We start from the raw sequence: 23,932 nt of genomic DNA on the forward strand, positions 1-23,932 counted from the left end.
ATCTATAAGCAGTGGTCAAGTTGGTTCTTCAAGGTCATTGCTAACTACAAGCACAGCAGAGAGCCTAGTTAACAAAAGTTGGGGTGCTGCTGTTCCAGTTTTTTTTTTAAAAGGCAGCCCCTTGGGGTCCTAAGTTAAGAATACATTTCTTTCATGGGTTGCAGTTTTATTTTTCACATGGCTCAGTTACATGGTGGCTTGTGCCCACTGGGACAGGTGAGGCTGGATTTGTAGTAGACGCCACTGGAGCTAATGACAGGCAGAGCCAGCCAATTGTCTCTTCCTCCCTGTTGTGTTTATGGAAAGGTTCTCTCCCCACCCTCTCAAAACACTAGAACTTGTGGAAATCCAATAAAGCCTAATGTTGGAAGATTCAGGGCAGGCAAAAGGAAGTCCTTCTTCATACTGCACATAGTTAAACTGTAAAACTCACTCCCCCAGGAGCAGTGATGGCCACCAACTTGGATGGTTTTAAAAGAGAATTGGACAACCTTATGGAGGAGCAGGCTATCAATGTCTCCATCAGCCCCATTGTTGCCTGAAGTTAAGCCATGTTAATGACAGGGGTGGTGAGGCCGGAAATGAAAGTGATAAGCATCTGATGTGAGAGACATGTGTTGACGTCACACTTCTCTTCTCCAAGCTGATCCTTGACCTGATCCAGCAGAGCCAGGCTGTTCTTATGTTCTTAGAAAAATCCATCAGCAGGATTGTTGAGTGAGCTTATAGGACAAAAGAGAATCAAAGGACAAAGTAGGACAATGTAGAAGTCAAGACCAAAGAAGAACCAGAGATATAGGCATACGCATAGCTGCCAAGTCTCCCGTATTCCCCAGGAAATCCCCGTTTTTCCAGCTGTTCCTAGCTGAAAAAACGGATCCCCCCCCCCGGTTTATTCTGGCACGGTGGCCATTTTGGAACTGGGCAGAACATGCTCAGAAGCGACTTTTGATGCCGCTCTGCCCAGTTCCAAAATGGCTGCAGTGTGACTTCTGGCGCAGCGGCCATTTTGCAACTGGGCAAAGCAGCATCAAAAGTCACTTCTGAGCATGCTCTGCCCAGTTCGAAAATGGCAGCAGCGCTACTTCTGCCCGGTCCCTTATTTCTCCGACAGCAACTTGGCAGGTATGGCATACGCCAGACCTCAGAAGAACCATGTTTTCCAAGCAAGAGTTAAGTAGAGTAGGAAGCCTTCCAGCTCAGAAGTGCTCAATAGTCAGTCTGTGTGGGCAGATTTAGCCCAGGGCCTGAAGGTACTTCCTCAAGGATGCTGTCACCTGCAGTTCAATGTCTCACCACATAGGGGCAGGCAACAGGGTTTTGCTTCATTCATATACAGTATTTATTTGTGTGGAGGGGGTTGCACTTAGTAGGGTTGCCATACATCTGGGAAATCCTGAGCATGTCCTCTTTTGGGGGGCCTAAATGCCCACCCAGGGGGATTTTTACGATTTGAAGCAAATGTCTGGGGTTTTGGTGGAGTTAAATTTTGGGAGGCCATACCCTTTTTTTCAGGACTTTTTCCTTTGGAAATATGGCAACCCTACAGTTCCTGGAAGTTGTAGTTTAAGAGGTCCTTGCTCCCCTCGGAGAACTGCCATTCCCAGAGAGTTTTACCAATTTATCTACCTTCCCAGGAACTCTGCAAATCATAGCTCTGTGAGCGATATACCCGGTAGCGGCCTCCTAACAACTTTCAGCACCCATAGCAAACTACAGTTCTCATGATGGAGTCTCAAAGAATTGTGGAACCAAGTTGTTATGGAGCTTTTGACCCATGTATAAACCCAGGATTGACAAACTAGATCTGGTTGCTTCAAAAAATTGGGGGGGGGGGGGAGTCATCGGTGCCTAATATGCACAGCAGCAAAAAGCTGCTTTATGGATCATTCCTGTTCCAGCCATGATCTCATCCATGAGACTCCATGTTTTCTTCCCCCCTCTACCCCACCTGCGTTGCATCATTTTTTTCTCTCTCTTTCACGCCAACTGACAGCATTCACATCTGCATGGCATTCTCTGTTCTCCCTGGATATTTTTTATACACCTGGAATACTATGTCCAGTTCTGGGCACCACAGTTCAAGAAGGATACTGACAAGCTGGAACGTGTCCAGAGGAGGGCAACCAAAATGGTCAAAGGCCTGGAAATGATGCCTTATGAGGAACGGCTTAGGGAGTTGGGCATGTTTAGCCTGGAGAAGAGAAGGTTAAGGGGTGATATGATAGCCATGTTCAAATATAAAAAAGGATGTCATATAGAAGAGGGTGAAAGGTAGTTTTCTGCTGCTCCAGAGAAGCGGACACGGAGCAATGGATTCAAACTACAAGAAAGAAGATTCCACCTAAACATTAGGAAGAACTTCCTGACAGTAAGAGCTGTTCGGCAGTGGAATTTGCTGCCAAGAAGTGTAGTGGAGTCCTTCTTTGGAGGTCTTTAAGGAGAGGCTTGACAGGCATATGTCAATAATGCTTTGATGGTGTTTCCTGCTTGGCAGGGGGTTGGACTGGGTGGCCCTTGTGGTCTCGTCCAACTCTATGATTCTATGATTCTAAAAAATGGTTTTCTGTGGATTTTCATTGCATTCTCTCTCTTCTTTTAAAGTTTCTTCTCCAGAGCTTGGGATTGTCCTCATAATGATGTTAGCACCATCTTGTGCTTGGGTAGGGCTATTTCAGATACATGGCATATCTTCACAAGCTTTTAATAAAGCACCCACTGTAGCCAACATGATAGCTTTGTGAAAAGCTGCAAGCATTCAATGTAAATCTGAGTGGTACAGCTTTGGTCCTCCTGATGATATTGGACTCCTATCAGCCTCACCAAGCATGGCCAATGGCCAGGAATGATGGGACTTATAGTCAATGCTATTTTTCTAGAAAAAGGGTGCCTGAACTTACATTGAACACCTCCCTTGTTCTCTTAAACCAGACATCCCCAATCTTCGGCCCTCCAGATGTTTTGGACTACAATTCCCATCATCCCTGACCACTGGTCCTCTTAGCTAGGGATCATGGGAGTTGTAGGCCAAAACATCTGGAGGGCCACAGTTTGGGGATGCCTGTCTTACACCCACATAAGAGGTGCTGAAACTGAGCTCCAGTAAATTCTGGCTGATAAAAGCCCTGCTTACAGTTCAGCAACATCTGGAGGGTCGAAGGTTCCCCACCCTTGATACAGACTCTTAACTGCAGAGTAAACTGGAAGGCAGGATAATAAGAAGATAAGGAAAGCTCCTAATGTTTGACTCCTGGTCTCTCTGCCTTAAACCCTGTAGAACCACAATTAATCAGGACAGACAATACAGAGTTGGATGAACCAGGGGCCTGGCTCAACATAAGGCATCTTCCGGTGTGCTTTATTTTCTTTTTGATACCACTGCCCAAATTGGTCTTTGGGGGTGGGGGAGAATCAGGCAACTGAAGTGGGAGCTGACCACTCCTGCCCTAGCTCCACATAAAAAAAGGTGGAAGCTACAAGGAACTAAATGACGTTCAAACCTTTCTTGAATCAAAAGCATTTCCAGTGTTGAATATAAGGTAATAGAAATATAGATGCAAGGGTGGTTCCATACCTAGTTTATTTTTTATTTTTTTAAAAAAAATGCAAGACACCTAATTCCTTCAATGGGGTGGCGCATAAAACACCCAAAGACTATATGGAAAGTTTACAACAATGAGGAGCAGCAGTGTGGTCTAGTGATTAGAACAGGGGTGACTAATGTCTAATTGGAGCCCAGCTTCAGCCTCAGATAGAACAGCCAATGGTCAGGGATAATGGGACTTGGGAGTGGCATCTGGATGGTCACAGCTCAATCTTCTGACCAATAAGAATGTAATTGAACTTCTAGTCAGCCACTTGGTCACACAGGAATCTGCCTTTCACTGGACTAGACAATTGCTTAATCTACTTGGTAGTGTCTTTGCTGACCAGCAGTAACTCTTCAGGGTTGAAGACCTACCTGAACACATCAGAGATGGAACTTAGAATCTCCTTCAAACAAAGCAGATTCTTTACCACTAAGCTATGGTCCATGACCATGTCTCAGGGCACAGAGAGCTCCTCCAACACTCCTCTTCCCTGGGTCATTTTAAACTGGAGGTTCTCAGGGATGGAACCATGTCCATCCATTGCCAAGTGGCCCCTACGAGCTTGTTCAGGTGCATAGCATATGTGATCATCATCCGGAGCACAGATCATCATCTGTCAGGAACCTGACCAAGCTTGCTCTGGTCTATGGAGCCTCATGTTACATTAAATCAAGTGACAAGTCAACGTGTGACAAGGTCACATGGAGACAAGTGCATCGTGGCTGTTATGCTGCCTCCTAACGAAAGGCTTCTGTTGTGATTAACACAGCAGTTAGGCCAAGCCTGTACAAGTCATGACACGTCATCAAGGACTATGATCTACAGGGCTTGAACCATCAGAAACCAGCATTCTCAGGTACCTGCTAGGGCCACTGTCCCCTGGCATGGGCCCACTGATGGTGAGAACTCTGTGGAGCCCCAGTAATAGGCCGCTATTTTATATTTCCTACGAAGCTCAGACACTCTTGGAATTTGAAGTGAAAGATGTTTGGTACCAGTCATAAGGGCCACTAATCAGTTCTGAGTGGAAGAGTGCTGTGCTGCCTAATAGGACCATCCAGAGTGGGGAGAATGCCACACTCCTATGGATATAATAATAATAATAATAATAATAATAATAATAATAATAATAATAATAATAATATTTCTACCCCACCCTTCTGGCTGGGTTTCCCCAGCCACAATGGGTGGCTTCCAAAAAAAGATTAAAAATCCATTAAAACATCAGACATTAAAAGCTTCCTTCAGATGTCTTCTAAATGTCATTTGGTTGTTTATTTCTTTGACATCTGATGGGAGGGTGTTCCACAGGGCAGGTGCCACTACCAAGGAGGCCCTCTGCCTGGTTCCCTGTAACTTTGCTTCTCACACTGAGGGAATGAACAGAAGGCACTCGGTGCTGGACCTTAGTGTCTGGGCTGATGGATGGGGGTGGAGACGCTCCTTCAGTATACATAGGGGCTAGCATCCCAGTCTTGGAAAGTATAAACCTCTTGGCAATAGGCCCGCCAAAAAAATGCAGAGTTTGAGTTGCAATGCAGTCCAAACAAATCAACATCAAGCACAGAGAATCAGTCCAAGTCAAAATCATTGACATCCAGAGGCAAGGTCCAGAAGCACCAGGAGCCAGAGGCCCATTTTGTTTCCAGAAGTGAGAAGGGTCCAGAGGGAGATTTTACTTACTCTGGCCTCTTAGACCACACCATAATACCAGTTGCGAGGAGATGCCTTACTCACAAATCACCTGACAACTCTGTATATACCAGGAGTCCCCAAACTAAGGCCCGGGGGCCGGATGCGGCCCAATCACCTTCTAAATCCGGCCTGCTTATGGTCCGAGAATCACCGTGTTTTTACATGAGTAGAACGTGTCCTTTTATTTAAAATGCATCTCTGGGTTATTTGTGGAGCCTGCCTGGTGTTATTACGTGAGTAGAATGTGCCCTTTTATTTAAAATGCATCTCTGAGTTATTTGTGGGGGCATAGGAATTCGTTCATATATTTTTTTCCAAAATATAGTCCGGTCCCCCACAAGGTCTGAGGGACAGTGGACCGGCCCCCTGCTGAAAATGTTTGCTGACCCCTGGTATATACAGTGGTACCTCTGGTTACGAACTTAATTCATTCCGGAGGTCTGTTGTTAACCTGAAACTGTTCTTAACCTGAGGTACCACTTTAGCTAATGGGGGGGGGGGCTCCCACTGTTGAGGTAAAGTTCTTAACCCGAGCTACTACTTCCGGGTTAGCAGAGTCTGTAACCTGAGGTGCTTGTAACCCAAGATACCACTGTAACCCAAGATACCACTGTACATACTATGAGTCTTCATTCATAGCTTTATGTACCATGAATTTGCTGGTTACTTTTCAAAAGCCATCCAAGTTGCATATATGACTCCTGCTGTCCTTCTGATTGTTTATATATTCTTTTAACTGGTTCTAATCTTGTGTTTTTTAAAATCTTGGAAACCACCATGGGTAGGGTTGCCATATTCCAAGGAGTAAAATTCCTGACACCTACAAAGATGTTGCCTTTGTCCATGGAGTTTTCTTGGCAGGGATACTGGAGTGGCTTGCCAGTTCCTTCTCCAGGTGGATCACTTTAGTCAAAACTCTCCACTATGACCTGTCCATCTTGGGTGGCCCTGCATGGCATAGCTCATAGCTTCTCTGAGTTATTCAAGCCCCTTCGCCACGACAAGGCATTGATCCATGAAGGGGAAAAGACCCTAGTGTTGGGAAAGATTGAGGGCACTAGGAGAAGGGGACGACAGAGGATGAGATGGTTGGACCGTGTTCTCGAAGCTACAAACATGAGTTTGACCAAACTGTGGGAGGCAGTGGAAGTCAGGAGTGCCTGGCATGCTCTGGTCCATGGGGTCATGAAGAGTCGGACACGACTAAATAAAATAACAACAACAACACAAAGATGTTGAATGTTTTTAGTTTTTTTTAAAAGGAAACCAGCAAAATTATGGAGTTCCTTTCACTGATTTTTCCATTGTGTTGCCATACAGCTGGGTTTTCCATGACATTTTTCTGATTCAGCAACATTCTCCCTGATGCCATTTTTGCACCCAAAAACCAGGATATGTCAGGAATTTTCCTGACGTATGGCAAGTCTAACCATGGGGCTTTGTGAGGAAGGAGTGGTAAGAAATCCAATGGAAGAGGCGGTGGTTAAGTTGGAATAAACATGATAACAAACAGATAAGGCAGCTCCCTGTTCTCAGAAGCTTACACTGCGATTTTAAGTGGTGCAACTGTCCGAGATACAAGAAGTGTTTTGTTTTTGTTTGTTTTTGTTTTTTGTGGTTGAGGAAGTAAGTTCTTCCTGATAATTAAGAATACAGTAAGAAGATGCGAAGATGCTTATCTGTAAACAGCTGGGGAGTTGTAACTGGCTGTTGCCTAGCATTCCGTTCATGAATTTGACTTCAACTTCCAAATGGAGAGCACTCATTATATAATTTGATGTCCAACACTATCTCATAAACACCTGGTCAACGTATGGTTTGAAATCTGATTCATTCACATCTTTACACTTGAATTAGGATAAAGGGATTGCAGATGTCAGAGGTGCTGGGCCTGTGATGTCACACACGGTACACAGTGTGACATCATACGGTAGGAGGAGGCCCAGTGAGACCCATCAAGGCCTCTAGAAGGCCTGACGAGGCTTATTGTGGCCTACAGAAGGCCCAGCGGGGTTGTGGGAGGGCCCGACAGGGCCCACCACAGCCTCCGGAAGGCCCAACGAGCCTCATCAGGCCTTCCAGAGGCCCCAACAAGCACTGGGGAGCCTTCCAGAGGCTGTGGTGGGCCCCCGTTTCACAGTAAAGGCACCACACAGTGGCAGTGTAGCAGCAGTGAGGGAGCAGTGGCAACAGCGGTACACAGCCAGGGATGGAGAAACCTGTCCCAGCACCCGGCGCGGTGTGGGGGCAGGCCTAGCCGGCCACATGGCGAGCGCATTAGCCGCCCGCCACCTGCATGGCGAGTGTGGCGGGTGCTGTTAGCCTCCCGCACAGGGAGTGTCCCTAGCAGCTTGCCGACCACGCAGCGAGCGTCCAGGGGTGCCGCCCGCATGGCAAGCGGGGTATGTGTGGTGCGGCGATGTCACCCGCCCTCACGGTTGACACCCAGTGCGCACTGCACACACACACACACACACACACACACACACACACACACCGCCTTCTTCCTCTGCCAGCAGCAGTGCACAGCAGGTGGTGGCGGAGGCTGTAGGGTCTGAGCGCCCTCAATAAAAACATTGTGGGTGCTAGGATAAGGTTACCCAACGTCCCTGTTCCCCGGGGACAGTCCCTGGATTTACAAATCAGTCCCCATACAAAATCCATTGAAGTTGAAAAGGGTCCCTGGATTCACTGGAGAAAAAAAATCTGGGTGTTCCCCCCCCCAAATAATTTTTATTCATTTTCCAAATACAAAATCACAAAAAGCAAAACAAAAACTCAGAACAAGAAAAAACAAACAAAACAAAAAACATCTCTAATCTTATATTGTTTACTTAACATTGTTGACTTCCTCAATTCCCCCCTCACTGGGTCCATTTTATAATTCCAGTTAAGCGGTTTTCATCTTATATCTTAAATTAATCTAACACATTTTATCATTAACACTCGAATATTCTATTCTATAAATATCATCTATTCTCCACCACCAATAATTAATCAATTTATCCAAATAAAAAATTATTTTCCCTTCCTTGTATCTTCTGTTTCTCCCCATAGCCTAGAATTTTTTCCAAGAACTTAAATTTAAATAATGATTCTTATATCATACTAACATTTAAACCCATTTTAACAAATTTAACCCCCCTTCCCCTGAACTTAGGGTCTCCCAGATTCTTCAGCGAGTTCCATAAGTCGTTCCAGTTTCAGACCATCTAAATCAGGCATCCCCCAAACTGCGGCCCTCCAGATGTTTTGGCCTACAACTCCCATGATCCCTAGCTAACAGGACCAGTGGTCAGGGATGATGGGAATTGTAGTCCAAAACATCTGGAGGGCCGAAGTTTGGGGATGCCTGATCTAAATCAATCAAGAAAGTCACATCCATTACTACCCCTCACCCCACTCCCACCCTGTCCCAGCCCACCATTAAAAACAAATTGAAAAATTGGGGGGGGGGGAATGAAAAATTGGAAAAAAACTGGTAACCTTATGTTAGGACCCCCCCGGGGGGGGGGGGGCTAGAGTTGGCGCCACTGGCAGATGTTATAGCATGGTCATCTCAAAAGAGCTGCACTGCTTTACCTCACAGTGCAGTACCTTTACCTGCTTTACCACCTGCCTTCAGCCAGCCAACCAAGATCATTCTGTCTTCGTTCTCCTGTCCCAAGCCTTGTGCTAAAAAGGCCCCAAACTCTTCATATGACTTCATACCCAGTTACTCTGTGAAACGTCCAAATCACCTTTCTATCTTGACACCCCAGAACAGCAGGGAGGGATAGTTCTCTTGCATTGTCAATGGCTTTCAATGGCCCTTTATTTTTCCTTGATGGTCCTCAGGCACGTAGGAAGAGGGGGGCGATGGGAGCGCGCCACCCTGGGCAGCGCAATCCTGGTAGGGCGCCATCGCAGCTGTCCCCGCCCCCAGAACGTGCACCACGCCCCTGCAGGCGGCGCGCCACACCCCCAGAACACACATGCCATGCCCATAGGGGTGGCGTGCTCCGCTCTGGGACGCGCGCCAGCCCCGCTCCCACCTGCTCTCCCCCCTCCCCCGGTGCCGGAGCATGAAGCTCCATCGCTGATGGTCCTAACCCAGCTAGGTTGTTTTACATAGGCTAGAGGGGGGATTTCTTTGCAGGTTGGATTTTCCCGTCATATTCCAAATAATCAAAATCCAACCATTGATTAGTATTTGTGATTTAGGGGGGCTCCCTTCAAAATCTATAGCACCATAGATATGTGTAGGAAGTAAAGAGGGTGGAAAGGGGAGGGGAGGGGAGGAAGGGGAGGAAGGGGGAGGAAGGAGGTAGGGGAGTGGGAGTGGTGTGGGCGGAGTTGTCTGGAGCAAGAGAAGAAGCTGCGTCTCAAAGCCCAGTGTCCTTATTTTCATCTGAGGAATGTTGGAGGGTATCTGACAAGTGTACACTCTTTCACACCAACTGATGTACAGGCGTATAAAAAGCTTCCACTTCTGCTCAACATAATTTGTGTACACATCCATTGCTACAAAGAACCCAACGTTAGTCCTATTCAGAGTAGATCCTTCACAAGTAATTTAGGCTGCTTGTTCCCAATAGGTTTACTCCAAGTAGAACTTAGCTGAGAACAACCCTGCGTGTTTATCAACAAATCCACACAAAACAAATCAAAAATCTGATTAACCTAGAACTGACAGGGAACAGACTTAATTGATTGATATACAGGTAGTGTATTTATATTCTGCCTTTTCCTCCAGGAACTCAAAGTGGCCTACATGTTTCTCCCCTTCCTCATTTTATCCCTACAACAATCCTGTTGAGAGGCAGTGACAGGCCCAAGGTCATACTCAGTGAGCTTCATTGTCAAAAGTGGATTTGAACCCTGGTTTCCCACATCCAGTCCAACACTATAAGGACTGTACAACAACAGTCTCTTAACTTATGGATAAACAAGTGCAGTAACAATTGGGATTTGACATATTCTGATTTGCTTATCTCTAGCAAAAGCCCACCCTTGAATACGTCACCCATCAAGAGCCCCCACAAATATGTGAGGCACCGCTACAAAGCAGTGTCACAGGAACTTACTCATTAGGTGGAGCACCTTCATTAAGCTATTTACACTCTGTAAAATAACTAGTGATACAAAAGTGAGATATGGATCTCATGATTTGTCAGACACATTGGGTTTGATGAGGCCGACAGTTAAGGGAAGTTGTAACTGTGTCGCTCACCATTCCTGAGGTGCCTCACTTCCTATAGGAGTGGCCAGAAGATGGGTATAAAGAGGATCTCTGCTCCCCAAGCTCATCATTCGAATCCTTTGAGTCTTCTCCTTCACTCCAGCACATTTGCTATACAAGGTAAGTTCAAGGCTTAGATAATATTCCGCTCTTTCAATGGACTGAAACATCTTCAGCTATGCACTGATGCAACGATAATGCTATTTGGGTAGGAGGCTAATGGCGCAAAGGGTTGGTTTGGGTTTTTGATACAGTGTGCAATTCCTTCCAATCAAAGGAGGGAGAGGGACATTTTTCTCAATGCAAATGAGGAGTGGAGAATCTGTTGGGAGTTCTTCCTTTGTTCTCTGGGTATTTGCTGCTAAGGTTTGGGGTGAAATACTGGTGCACAGTGTAGCTACTGTATCCACAAACATGCAGAAGCTTGTTGTATTTGGAGTTGGGCGATGGTACCTGGTCGCAGCAGATGAATCGTTGTGTCCTCCCCAACAGCAATGCTTGAATGATAGCTGCAGCTAAGCCAAAGTTTTCTTCAAGGCATTTTAATCCTTTTAAATTAAAGGATTAATCTGTCAGACAAAAATTCACCAAGGAATTGTTTCCGGCAGAGGCCTTATACATCCATGCCCAGTTTGCAGGGCCAGACCTGCTTAACTCGTGTAGAGGAGCAGTGTTATCCCATTATCTGACCTCCATATTAACACAAGATGAATGGTTTGGCTTACAGGTAGGTAGCCGTGTTGGTCTGAGTCAAAACAAAATTTAAAAAAAATCCTTCAGTAGCACCTTAAAGCCCAACTAAGTTTTTATTTTGGTATGAGCTTTCTTGTGCATGCACACTTCCTCAGATACACTGAAACAGAAGTAGCCAGACCCTTACGTATATTCAGAGGGTGGGGTGGGGGGGTGATGGTTTGGCTTGTTAGCTTGCAGTCATCCAGGTAAGCACTGAGGAAACCTATTCAAGGAAGATAGTACAGGAAACAGCTGAAGCTAGTGATTCTGGAGGTGGTCAATCAGTGTCTGAGTTCTATCACTGCAAACCAGGAACAATATAGAAAAAAGGGGATCCAGGACAATACAATCTGAGAAACATGGCATGTCAGTGAGTAGACCAGATTACAACCTTCCGCCTTGACATGCTTATGTTCTACATGTGGGGAATTCTTTTGCACTGGCTACATACGTTTACATGACAGCTAGAATCATATCCATCCATCTACCAACCTACCTACGTAGCTATAGCTCTCAAAATTTGTATCAGTAACACCTTAGAGACCAACTAAGTTTGTTATTGGTATGAGCTTTCGTGCGCATGCACACTTCTTCAGAGTTCGTCTCTAAGGTGCTACTGGAAGGAATTTTGTTTGTTTGTTTGTGTCAACTACGGAAGACCAACATGGCTACCTACCTGCAACTAAAATTTGTATGATATTCAATTCTTTGCAAAAGAGGGTTGTTGTTTGTTTGTTTTTTTAAAAAAATGGAACAGTAAAACTTTCCAGTTTGTTTGTTTGTTTTTTAAAAAAATCAAACAAAGCTATTTAGCAGGGGCAGAAAATGCTACTGTGATGATGGCTACCTGATATCCATTGGCAGGGAGTTCCGAAGTGTGGGTGGCACAAGACTAAAATATCATTTTCTTATAAATGCACAATGATTACCATTGTGAGTGCCAGTTTCAGAGATCAAAGTAATTAAATGAATGGACATTTATGGAGAAAGGAATCTGGTCCTGAACTGTCTTTCCCTACACACACACACACACACACACACACACACACACACACAAACACACACACACACACACACACACAAACACAAACACAAACACACACACACTCAGCCATGTGATCCAGCTCCCCCAACCACCATCTATACTCTCTGGTGCTGCATCCTGGACACAAGCTGACCACCATGAGAATGACGCCCTTTGAGAAATGAGCATTGCAGCCAGCAGTGTGCATTAACTCTGCTTTCTCCACTTTCCAGGTCTAACGCGCCACACAAAAACCGAAAGATGAGCCAGCAAAGACAAAGCGGAGGTGGTTGTTGCTGCTGCGGCGGTTCAAGGGGTGGCTGCTGCTGCTGCTCTGGAGGTGGAGGCGGAGGCGGAGGTGGAGGCTGCTGCAGAGGAGGATCTGGCGGCGGCGGACAGTCCGGCGGAGTTATCATTATACCAAGCGGAGGTGGATATGGAGGTGGCCAGCAAAGGATGCCAATGGTTGTTGGCGGAGGATCTGGAGGGGTTTGCTGCGGAGCTAGCAGCGGCGGCGCAGTGTGCTGTGGATCATCCGGCGGCAGTGGCCAATCTTCTGGATGTTGCGTTGGAGGTGGAATGGGTGGTGGAATGGGTGGTGGAATGGGTGGTGGGTATGGAGGTGGCCAGCAAAAGATCCCCATAGTAGTTGGTGGAGGATCTGGAGGGGTTTGCTGTGGAGCTAGCGGCGGCAGTGGCGGTGCAGTATGTTGCAGCTCGTCTGGCGGCAGTGGTGGTGGTGGTGCGGTTTGTTGTAGCTCATCCGGAGGTGGAAGCTCAGGTGGGGTTAAGGTGATTGGAGGAGGATCCGGTGGAGGAGGTGGAGGAGGATCAGGTGGGAAAACCATCATCATAGGTGGAGGAAGTGGTGGGGGATCTGGTGGTGGAGTATGTTGCAGCTCGTCTGGCGGCAGTGGCGGTGGTGGTGCAGTTTGTTGTAGCTCATCGGGTGGTGGAAGCTCAGGTGGGGTTAAGGTGATTGGAGGAGGATCCGGTGGAGGAGGTGGAGGAGGATCAGGTGGGAAAACCATTGTCGTATCTGGCGGAAGCAGTGGTGGTGGAGGAGGAGGAGCTGTTTGTTGCAGCAGTGGCAGTGGCGGAGCTGTCTGTTGCAGCAGCGGTGGATCTGGTGGTGGATCCTCACAGACCAAGTGCCCCATTGTTGTCCCTCCATGCATCGGGCAAACGAAGCAGGTCTGCCCATTTCCAAGCATCAAGTAAAATGCAGCATTTGCCAAGCAACCCAAGAAAAGCTAACTTTGTTAGCTCGCATCAGCATCCTGACAACGACATGTTAAGCCAAGGACACTTCTGCATGTTGCTTTCTATGCCCATTCATTCTTCAATGGCATTTTATGTTTGCATGTTCAATGTGTGACTTATTCTTCAGTGTAACTTATGAATGTGTGTGTGTGTTTGCGGTCGTTGGGAGTTTCCTCATCCACCCACCGCTGCTGATTTCCTTGCTTCAATTTCCCATAATGCATGGGAGAGAATAAAACTTATTTCAGAATCAACACATCTGCAGTGTCTTCGTCCTTCACCCCATTGCCATTGTCATAATTCATCCATGGTTTCCCCAACTTTTTCAAATGTTGCTACATTGTATAGTTATTCTACACCTTATCTTCAACACAGATAAGATCTCCTGCTGTTCTTATTCAAAACACACTTGTGTTTTAACAAGTTTACAGAAGGTTTTTAAAAAAAGTCTATGAGCATTTCCCACAACTCCTTAAAGTCTGCCTCATCCTTATCTCTAATTCTACTTGTTAAACTTCTGCATATTCCATCAATTTCAGCTGCCAGTCTTCTAAAAACAAACAAACAAAAAACAACAACAAATATTACTTGGTACCAAAAGGAAGGCAAGCAGCTGCCAGGTGGGAATCTATAGTGAGAGAAATCCATAAATGGAGAAGATCCATTTCCTCATACCTTCTTATGGACTTCTCTCAGCGTGCCTTCCTCTTAGCACGTTTCTCCCTTGCGTCCTGAGTTTGAGTGTCTTCAAAGCCCATGACACCTTTGGCTCGCAGGCCAGTGATTCTCAGTTTTCAGTGTTTATACATCAACCCTAGACAGCAATGGTTATTGGTCCCCATTGGGACAGGTAGGGCAGAAGGCTGGGAAGCCTCCAGTAGACTGTGTCAGTCAGGAAGAGTCAATTCATCCTATTTGGTCCTCTCTCTCTCTCTCTCTCTCTCTCTCTCTCTCTCTCTCTCTCTCTCTCTCTCTCTCTCTCTCGTATATAATTTTTATTAAATTCTCTGTTTGACAATTTAAAATACCCATTCACCCCTAAAATATCAATGACTTCCCTTCTTCTCTTTCCATGGTTCATTTTACATATCATAAATCCCTGCATATTTTACAAAAACTATACAATTCAGTATTCGCTTATTGCATCCATCAAAACTTATTTACACTATTGAATTCATCTCAATGCTGCCAACAATTTCAGCTGTGCACAATTATTTCCCATATATTCAATAAAGGTTTTCCAATCTCCTCTAAACGTAAGTTCTTCTTGTTCTCTTATTCTATATGTTAAGTCTGCAAGCTGTGCATGTTCTGACAAGAAGTTCCCATTCTTCTTTGGTTGGGACCTCACTCGTTTTCCATTTTTGGGCTAGCAAAACACTGGCCACAGTAGTGGCATATAAATAATCTTTTTTGACACATGCAAATTTCAGTCTGAATTATCCCCGATAGAAAGGACTCTGGTTTTGGGGGGGTATTTTTAAACATTTTTTTTTCAATTCATTATGGATCATATCCCAATACTGTACTCTTTTACCCTTTTACAAGTTAACCACATATGAAAGAACATGCTAGTTTGGTCCTCATTCTGTTCCTTGTTGTGTCCTACAAGATGGCACTGATGGCTAAGGACGAGGAAGCCGACAAGAAGGGCAACCCCCTGGACTTGTAGGCAGACATGTGGGAGACTACAGAGTCTGAGGTTCATAGGGCAGTGTCTCATACACCCACAGGGAATTTTGCAATATAAAAACACACCGTAATAACAAACTAAAACAATAATCCACCACACACAGTTTTAAAGACCATAGATCGTTTAATTAGCCAAAGGCCTGGGAGAAGAGAAATGTTCTTGCCTGGCGCCTAAAGATGTTTAGTAAGGGCACCAGGGAAGCCTCCCTAGAGATAGCAAAACCATGATTACCATGATTCAGAGTCTACATAGCTTAAGAAACCTACAACATTCCCTGTGGGAAGAGTCAGATCCTGCTTGCAGACTTCCCAGGGGAATCTGATGGGCCACTGTGAGTTTTGGTCTTTAGGATGCTGAACTAGATAGGACACTGGCCTGATCCATCTGCAGGGCTGTTCCTCTGTCCTCATCCTCTTTCTTCCAGCTGTGAAATGCTATTAGCCATATTAGTTAAATAGGTTCAGATGAGCATAGGAACAGAGGAAACTGCCTTACACTGAGTCAGGCCATTGGTCCATCTAGTTCAGATTTCTCTACAGTGGTACCTCGGTTTAAGAACAGTCCGGTTTAAGAACAATTTGGTTTACAAACTCCGCAAAACCGGAAATAGTGTCTTGGTTTGGGAACTTTACCTCGGTCTAAGAACGGAATACAAACAGTGGAAGGGCACCGGCAGCGGGAGGCCTCATTAGGGAAAGCACACCTCGTTTTAAGAATGGTTTTGGTTTAAGAACAGACTTCCGGAATGGATTAAGTTCATAAACCAAGGTACCACTGTATATTCGTTTTCTGTCTGTCTCCAGGGTTTCAGGCAAGCAAAATTTCCAGTCCTACCTGGTGATTCTAGGGATTGAACCAGGGACCTTCTGCATGAAAAACACATGTGCACCAGCTAAGCTATATTCCTTCCTTATGAACTTCTCATGGAGGATAATACAACCAGTAGATACTGGTCACAATGGCTCTGCTCTGCCTCCACTGTACGCCTCTGAATACTAATGGCTAGGAATCACAGATGGGAAGAATCATGAAATAGAATTGTAGAGTTGGAAGGGACCCTGAGGGTCATCTAGTCGAAAACTCTGCTATTTATTTATTTATTTATTTATTTATTTATTTATTTATTTACCTACCTACCACCCTATACCCAGAGGTCTCAGGGTGGTTCACAGAATAAAATCAAAATATAAAACAACAAAATACATAATCAAAATAAAAACATCAACCCAATAACCCCCCTCGCAACCCCCCCCCCCATTTTAAGAGGGCATGCAATGTCAATCAGATCAACCGAAAGCCTAGTTAAAAAGGAATGTCTTTGCCTGGCGCCTAAAGGTGTATAATGAAGGCGCCAGGTGAACTTCCCTGGGGAGAGCATTCCACAGATGGGGAGCCACTGCAGAGAAGGCCCCGTTCTCGTGTTGCCACCCTCCGGACCTCTCAAGGAGGAGGCACACGAAGGAGAGCCTCAGAAGATGATCTCAGGGTCCAGGTAGGTTCATATAGAAAGAGGCAGTCCTTGAGATATTGCGGTCCTGAGCCATTTAAGACTTTATAAGTCAAAACCGGCACTTCGAAGTGGGCCCGGAAACTAATTGGTAGCCAGTGCAGTCGGACCAGGATTAGTGCAATAAGCTCAAACCGTCTTGCTCCGGTGAGCAACCTGGCCGCTAAATTCTGTACCAGCTAAAGTTCCTGAACCGTCTTCAGAGGCAGACCAATGTATAATGCATTGCAGTAATCTAACCTTGACGTTACCAGAGCATAGGCAACACTAGTTAGGCTGTCCCTGTCCCTGGATCAAGACGGAACCATTAATGAGCTCTCAGGTTTTTTTGTTTTTTGTTTTTTTAAAAAAATATCACTTTTTTTACATTTTAACTTTAACCATTTCAAACATTAAAATAAAAGGTTCTCTTGAACCTTCGGACCACCTTCCCTCCCTCCATGGGTTCCATATTTCAGATTAAATTTGCTGCATCTTTTACCATTGTCCATCTGTTGTATGTCCATTGGTAAAGGTAAAGGTACCCATGAGTGTTAGGTCCAGTCGCAAACGACTCTGGGGTTGTGCGCTCATCTCGCTCTATATGCCAAGGGAGCCGGCGTTTGTCCACAGACAGCTTTCGGGTCATGTGGCCAACATAACTAAGCCGCTTCTGGTGAACCAGAGCAGTGCACAGAAATGTCGTTTACCTTCCCACCGGAGCGGTACCTATGTATCTACTTGCACTTGACGTGCTTTCGAACTGCTAGGTGGGCAGGAGCTGGGACCGAGCAATGGGAGCTCACCCCGTCACCAGAATTCAAACTGCCGACCTTCCAATTGGCAAGCCCAAGAAGCTCTGTGGTTTAGACCATTCCACATTACAAGTGACATTACACCTCTGCCAATGATTTTACAATGATTTTTGCCAATGATTTTTCTACAGTGGTCTTTTAAATAAATTTAAAATTTGTTCCAGTCTTTTAAAAATACTTGATCTTCCTGGTTTTGGATCTTCCCCGCATTACGGATCCCCCTTTGTGTCAGAACCAGCTATAAATCTACCTAACAGGGAGTTCATCCAGCGTTGCTCTTGGATCCTGATTGCGAGCTTCCAATAGGTTTGTAGCTTACCACTGTGAGGACAGGATACGGAACTAGATGGACCTTTGGCCTCATCCAGCAGAGCTCTTCTTGTGCCATTTTACATTGTGAACTGCCCTGCAATCTTCGGGTATCCAATTCAATACAAGTTGAATAAATGACCCATGGGGTTCCTTCCAGTTCTACAGTTCTATGATAATTATAATTATAATTATTAGTTATTATTTGTACCCCACCCATCTGGCTAGGTTTCCCCAGCCACTCTGGGCAGCTTCTTGTCAGGATTCAACCTCTGTTAGCCACCATCCATCCTCCAACCGCCTCGAGGCACTCACACAGGACCTTCACTGGTGCTGATTTGAAAGAGAGGTAGAGCTGGGTATCATCAGCATACTGATGGACACCCAGCCCAAACCCCCTGATGATTTCTCCCAGGGGCTGCATGTAGATGTTAAAAAGCATGGGGGAGAGGAAAGAGCCCTGAGGCACCCCACAAGTGAGAGCCCAGGGGTCCAAACACTCATCCCCCACCACCACTTTCTGAACATGGCCCAGGAGGAAGGAGCGGAACCACTGTATAACAGTGCCCCCAGCTCCCAAGTCCTCTAGACCAGTGGTCCTCAACCTTGGGCCTCCAGATGTTTTGAGACTACAATTCCCATCATCCCTGACCACTGGTCCTGCTAGCTAGGGATCATGGGAGTTGTAGGCCAAAAACATCTGGAGGCCCAAGGTTGAGGACCACTGCTCTAGACAGTCCAGAAGGATGTTATGGTCGATGGTGTCAAAAGCCGCTGAGAGATCCGATCCAGCAGAACTAGGAAACAACTCTCACCTTTGTCCCTAGCCCGCCGGAAATCATCGACCAGCGCGACCAAGGCAGTTTCAGTCCCATGGTGAGGCCTGAATTCTTTGCTCCATTGTCTCCTTTTCCCTCTAGCGACCAAAAGGAGGAACAACCCCCAACAATCAAGCAGGGAATGAAAAACGTCCATCATTTGGCAGCTGGAGGCTTGTCAGAAGTGGGAATGGAATGTCCCAGCAAGCAGACAGTGGTGCTGGCTTGCCGTGTTTGGAATTCATGACTCATCCAGCTTCAGGTCAAACTGTTCTTGGATTTGGATGTTCCACTCAGGTACTCTGCGGTGAGGTGCCAGGAAACCACTGGCTTAAGTGGGGCATGTTGAACCTCACCTTTTGATGTTAAAGTTGGAACATCCCAGAATCCAGAAGCAATTGACCAACTACACTTCAGCAGCTGTGATGCTAGACCAGGAATCCCCAAACTTCAGCCCTCCAGATGTTTTGGACTACAATTCCCATCATCCCTGACCACTGGTCCTCTTAGCTAGGGATAATGGAAGCTGTAGGCCAAAACATCTGGAGGGCCGCAGTTTGGGGATGCCTGTGCTAGACAGCCAGAAAAAGACTGAGGAACTTCTTCTTTCCAGGTTTGGATGCTCAGGCAAGAGGAGACCCATGATCAGTTAGTCACAACATCAAACAAAGCTCTGCATGCCCATAAACAGAGAATTGTTACTTGGGAATGAGGATAGATCTGTCATCAAGACCTATGGACATATCATCTTAGAATCAATTATTGGGCTTCCAATAGGCATGCTCACTAACTAAGCTACATTCCTTCTTTATTAATTTGTCTTGACTGTGGTTCACAATCACTATGCTCCACCTGCACAGTTGGGGACAATATGCCTCTGAATACTAGTTGCGAGGAATCCCAAATGTAGAGAGTTGCTATTATTAATAAAAATGATTAAATTTCTATGCCACCCTCTATCTGAAGATCACAGGGCACTTTACAATATAAAAATATGTAAATACATACCACAATAACAAGCAAAAACAATACCCCCCCAACACAAAGTTTAAAAGATCATCAATTGTGTAATGAGTCAGGAGTGATGTTTTTGACTGGCGCCTAAAGAAATGCAACAAGGGTGGCATGTGAGACTCCCTAGCGATAGCATTCCACAAGTGGGAAGCCAAGGCAGAAAAGGATTGTTCTCAAGTTTGCTATTCTCCAGACCTCTCACGGAGGAGGCACATGAAGAAAGGCCTCAGATGATGATGGCATGGTCTGCGTTATTTCACATGGGGACAAGATGACCCCACTCAGCAGCTTCATGAAGATGTTAGACAGCATGGAGGATTAAACTGAACCCTAAGGAGCCCCACAATACCATAGCACCAAGTGCTGGTAAGAGATGGCCCTTTAGAGATTGCTTACTCATGAGTTGTGTGGCAATTCTGAGTTTGTAAACACATGCTATGTTGGCAGTATTCAGTCTGGACCTGTTGGCTCCAGAATTCTCAAAGACTGGGGTATGCAGCCAGACCCAGTACCTCCTCTGACATCTCCAAGGGCCCTTCAGCAGGTTCCTTTCCCTAGAAGGCCCTGGATACTGTGCTACTCAAAGTTATTGACCTGCATAGCTGCCAAGTTCTCTCTTTTTTAAAGGGAAATTCCCTTATGCTGAAAAGGCTTCCTCATGAGAAAAGGGAAAACTTGGCAGCTATGTTGACCTGTGAGGTGTCTGGTTCATCCTCTGAGGATTCTGTGTCCAGTACCAGGTCAAGGCTAGGCATCAGGTTCTTAGGCTGAGATCCAGTGGAGCGAGAGGCCCAGGATTACCTAACACTCTTTCCCAGGTGTATATTCAACATCACATTTACCATCTTGTGTCTGGGAGACGGAACAGAATGTTTGGAATGGTCAGGTCTGATATAAAATGCCAGGAGCATTGATTTTTGCCTTTGCTAAACTATTGCTGACTGCTCCAACTCCAGATTCCACACCACTCAAGCACACACAATGCATTTAAACAGATATTTTAAATGCCATATTCTGTCAAAACAAGAAATACTAGCAATTTTCAAAATTTCATAAAGTGGAGGATTAAATTTGGATTCACCCCTTAGTCTGGGAGGTGCAGATCAAGTTGGTACAAATCAGAATCTCAAGAAGAATCTCAAGCATCCACTCAAGTTTACCTCAACAGTAGGACTGGAAGGAACAACACTGAAATGTATTGAAAGGCATTTAGCCTTCTGGCTTGTTATGAGCCCGGGAAACACACCAATTAAGTGAATCTTAAAGAAAAACATTCTGTTCTCCCCTAGGAAGAGAGTTGGCTTCCTTGCCCAAGTGTGTTGGTTTACCTGAGGACAGCAGTCTTTCAAACAATTGACCAATTTAGCTTATGGCTAGCTACATTTTCAAGACCATTTATAAACGTCATCTCCAACTCTTCAAAAGATTCCATCATCGGTGTCTCCCAAAAAAAATTTGACACATCACTTGGGAAGACAGGTGAACTAATGCCAGTGTACTGGAAGAAGCAAAGATCACCACTGTAGAAACAATGATTCTTCAACATCAACTTCGTTGGACTGGTCATGTTGTGCAGATGCCTGATTATCATCTTCGAAAGCAACTACTCTTTTCCAAACTTAAAAATGGAAAGCCTAATGCTGGCGGTCAACAAAAGAGGTTTAAAGACTCTCTCAAGGCAAATCTAAAAATATATAAAAAAGTAGTATAAACACCGACAACTTGGTAACACTGGCCTGTGAGCTCTCCAATTGGAGAGCAGCCTTTACCAAAGGTGTCATGGACTTTGAAGATGCTCGAAGTCAGGATGAAAGGAAGAAACGTACCAAGAGGAAGGCACACTTGGCAAACCCTCAGCATGATCAACTCCTACCCAGAAACCTATGTCCCCACTGTAGAATAGTAGAGTGGATCCAGAATTGGCCTCCACGGTCACTTACGGACTTACTGTTAAAACCGTGCTTATGGAAGACAATCTTACTTGGCTACGAGTGATTGCCAAAGAAGAAGACATTACCAAGGGTAGTGATTTTCACTTCCAAAATGACCATATTTCAGTGTGGTGTAGTGGTTTAGAGCGGTAGGATCGTAATCTGGGGAACCAGGTTCATTTCTCCGCTCCTCCACATACAGCTGCTGGGTGACCTTGGGCTAGTCGCACTTCTTTGAAGTCTCTCAGCCCCACTCACCTCACAGAGTGTTTGTTGTGGGGGAGGAAGGGAAAGGAGAATGTTAGCCACTTTGAGACTCCTTCGGGTAGTGATAAAGCGGTATATCAAATCCAAAATCATCTTCTTCTTCTTCTTCTTCTTCTTCTTCTTCTTCTTCTTCTTCTTCTTCTTCTTCTTCTTCTTCTTCTTCTTCTTCTTCTTCTTCTTCTTCTTCTTCTTCTTCTTTATATCCCACAAATGGAATAGATGAAAAGGGAGATCCAGTGAAGATCCAGTCTGGAATGACCCCAACGGCCAGTTCCCTTCTCCTTAGCCTTAGTGTTGTCCTTGTAAGTGCTCCTTAGGCCTCCTGGCGTGGCTCCCCTTTATTACACACACAGCCCAACAAGACAAGAAGAACAAGAACCCACCAACAGCATACAAATCAATGCGGCTGAATTGACACAACAACCCCTCCCCCCTCACATACACAATCGCAACTCACTGCAGTCAATGAGTGGCCTTCCCCCTTATCTCTCTCACCACCAATGAAAACTAGCAAATGAATAAAAAGAGAACCTACCCACATGATGCTGACACAAAAACTGCACATTTGTTGTTGTTGTTGTTTAGTCGTTTAGTCGTGTCCGACTCTTCGTGACCCCATGGACCATAGCACGCCAGGCACTCCTGTCTTGCACTGCCTCCCGCAGTTTGGTCAAACTCATGTTCGTAGCTTCGAGAACACTGTCCAACCATCTCGTCCTCTGTCATCCCCTTCTCCTAGTGCCCTCAATCTTTCCCAACATCAGGGTCTTTTCCAAGGATTCTTCTCTTCTCATGAGGTGGCCAAAGTATTGGAGCCTCAGCTTCACGATCTGTCCTTCCAGGGAGCACTCAGGGCTGATTTCCTTAAGAATGGATAGGTTTGATCTTCTTGCAGTCCACGGGACTCTCAAGAGTCTCCTCCAGCACCATAATTCAAAAGCATCAATTCTTCGGCGATCAGCCTTCTTTATGGTCCAGCTCTCACTTCCATACATCACTACTGGGAAAACCATAGCTTTAACTATACGGACCTTTGTCGGCAAGGTGATGTCTCTGCTTTTTAAGATGCTGTCTAGGTTTGTCATTGCTTTTCTCCCAAGAAGCAGGCGTCTTTTAATTTCGTGACTGCTGTCACCATCTGCAGTGATCAAGGAGCCCAAGAAGGTGAAATCTCTCACTGCCTCCATTTCTTCCCCTTCTATTTGCCAGGAGGTGATGGGACCAGTGGCCATGATCTTGGTTTTTTTGATGTTGAGCTTCAGACCATATTTTGCGCTCTCCTCTTTCACCCTCATTAAAAGGTTCTTTAATTCCTCCTCGCTTTCTGCCATCAAGGTTGTGTCATCTGCATATCTGAGGTTGTTGATATTTCTTCCGGCAATCTTAATTCCGGCTTGGGATTCATCTAGTCCAGCCTTTCGCATGATGAATTCTGCATATAAGTTAAATAAGCAGGGAGACAATATACAACCTTGTCGTACTCCTTTCCCAATTTTGAACCACTCAGTTGTTCCATATCCAGTTCTGACTGTAGCTTCTTGTCCCACATAGAGATTTCTCAGGAGACTGATAAGGTGATCAGGCACTCCCATTTCTTTAAGAACTTGCCATAGTTTGCTGTGGTCGACACAGTCAAAGGCTTTTGCATAGTCAATGAAGCAGAAGTAGACGTTTTTCTGGAACTCTCTAGCTTTCTCCATAATCCAGCGCATGTTTGCTATTTGGTCTCTGGTTCCTCTGCCTTTTCGAAATCCAGCTTGCACTTCTGGGAGTTCTCGGTCCACATACTGCTTAAGCCTGCCTTGTAGAATTTTAAGCATAACCTTGCTAGCGTGTGAAATGAGCGCAATTGTGCGGTAGTTGGAGCATTCTTTGGCACTGCCCTTCTTTGGGATTGGGATGTAGACTGATCTTCTCCAATCCTCTGGCCATTGCTGAGTTTTCCAAACTTGCTGGCATATTGGGTGTAGCACCTTAACAGCATCATCTTTTAAAATTTTAAATAGTTCAGCTGGAATATCATCACTTCCACTGGCCTTGTTATTAGCAGTGCTTTCTAAGGCCCATTTGA

General features: G+C 45.5%; 1 protein-coding gene and 1 long non-coding RNA gene across 3 annotated transcripts in view; one reads left to right on the forward strand and one right to left on the reverse strand.

Annotated features, from left to right (window-relative positions):
* LOC148683185 (uncharacterized) overlaps positions 1-23,932 on the reverse strand; it is a 56,885-nt gene that overhangs the window by 22,614 nt on the left and 10,339 nt on the right. The window lies entirely within an intron of this gene.
* LOC132591346 (uncharacterized) lies at positions 10,500-13,782 on the forward strand. The gene is made up of 2 exons (XM_060269647.2): positions 10,500-10,626; positions 12,499-13,782. Exon 2 carries the CDS (start codon positions 12,527-12,529, stop codon positions 13,484-13,486), a length of 960 nt encoding a protein of 319 aa, XP_060125630.2. The 5' UTR covers positions 10,500-10,626; positions 12,499-12,526; the 3' UTR covers positions 13,487-13,782.

Source organism: Zootoca vivipara, chromosome 16, assembly GCF_965207765.1.
Source record: "Zootoca vivipara chromosome 16, rZooViv2.hap1.1, whole genome shotgun sequence".
NCBI lineage: Eukaryota > Metazoa > Chordata > Lepidosauria > Squamata > Lacertidae > Zootoca > Zootoca vivipara.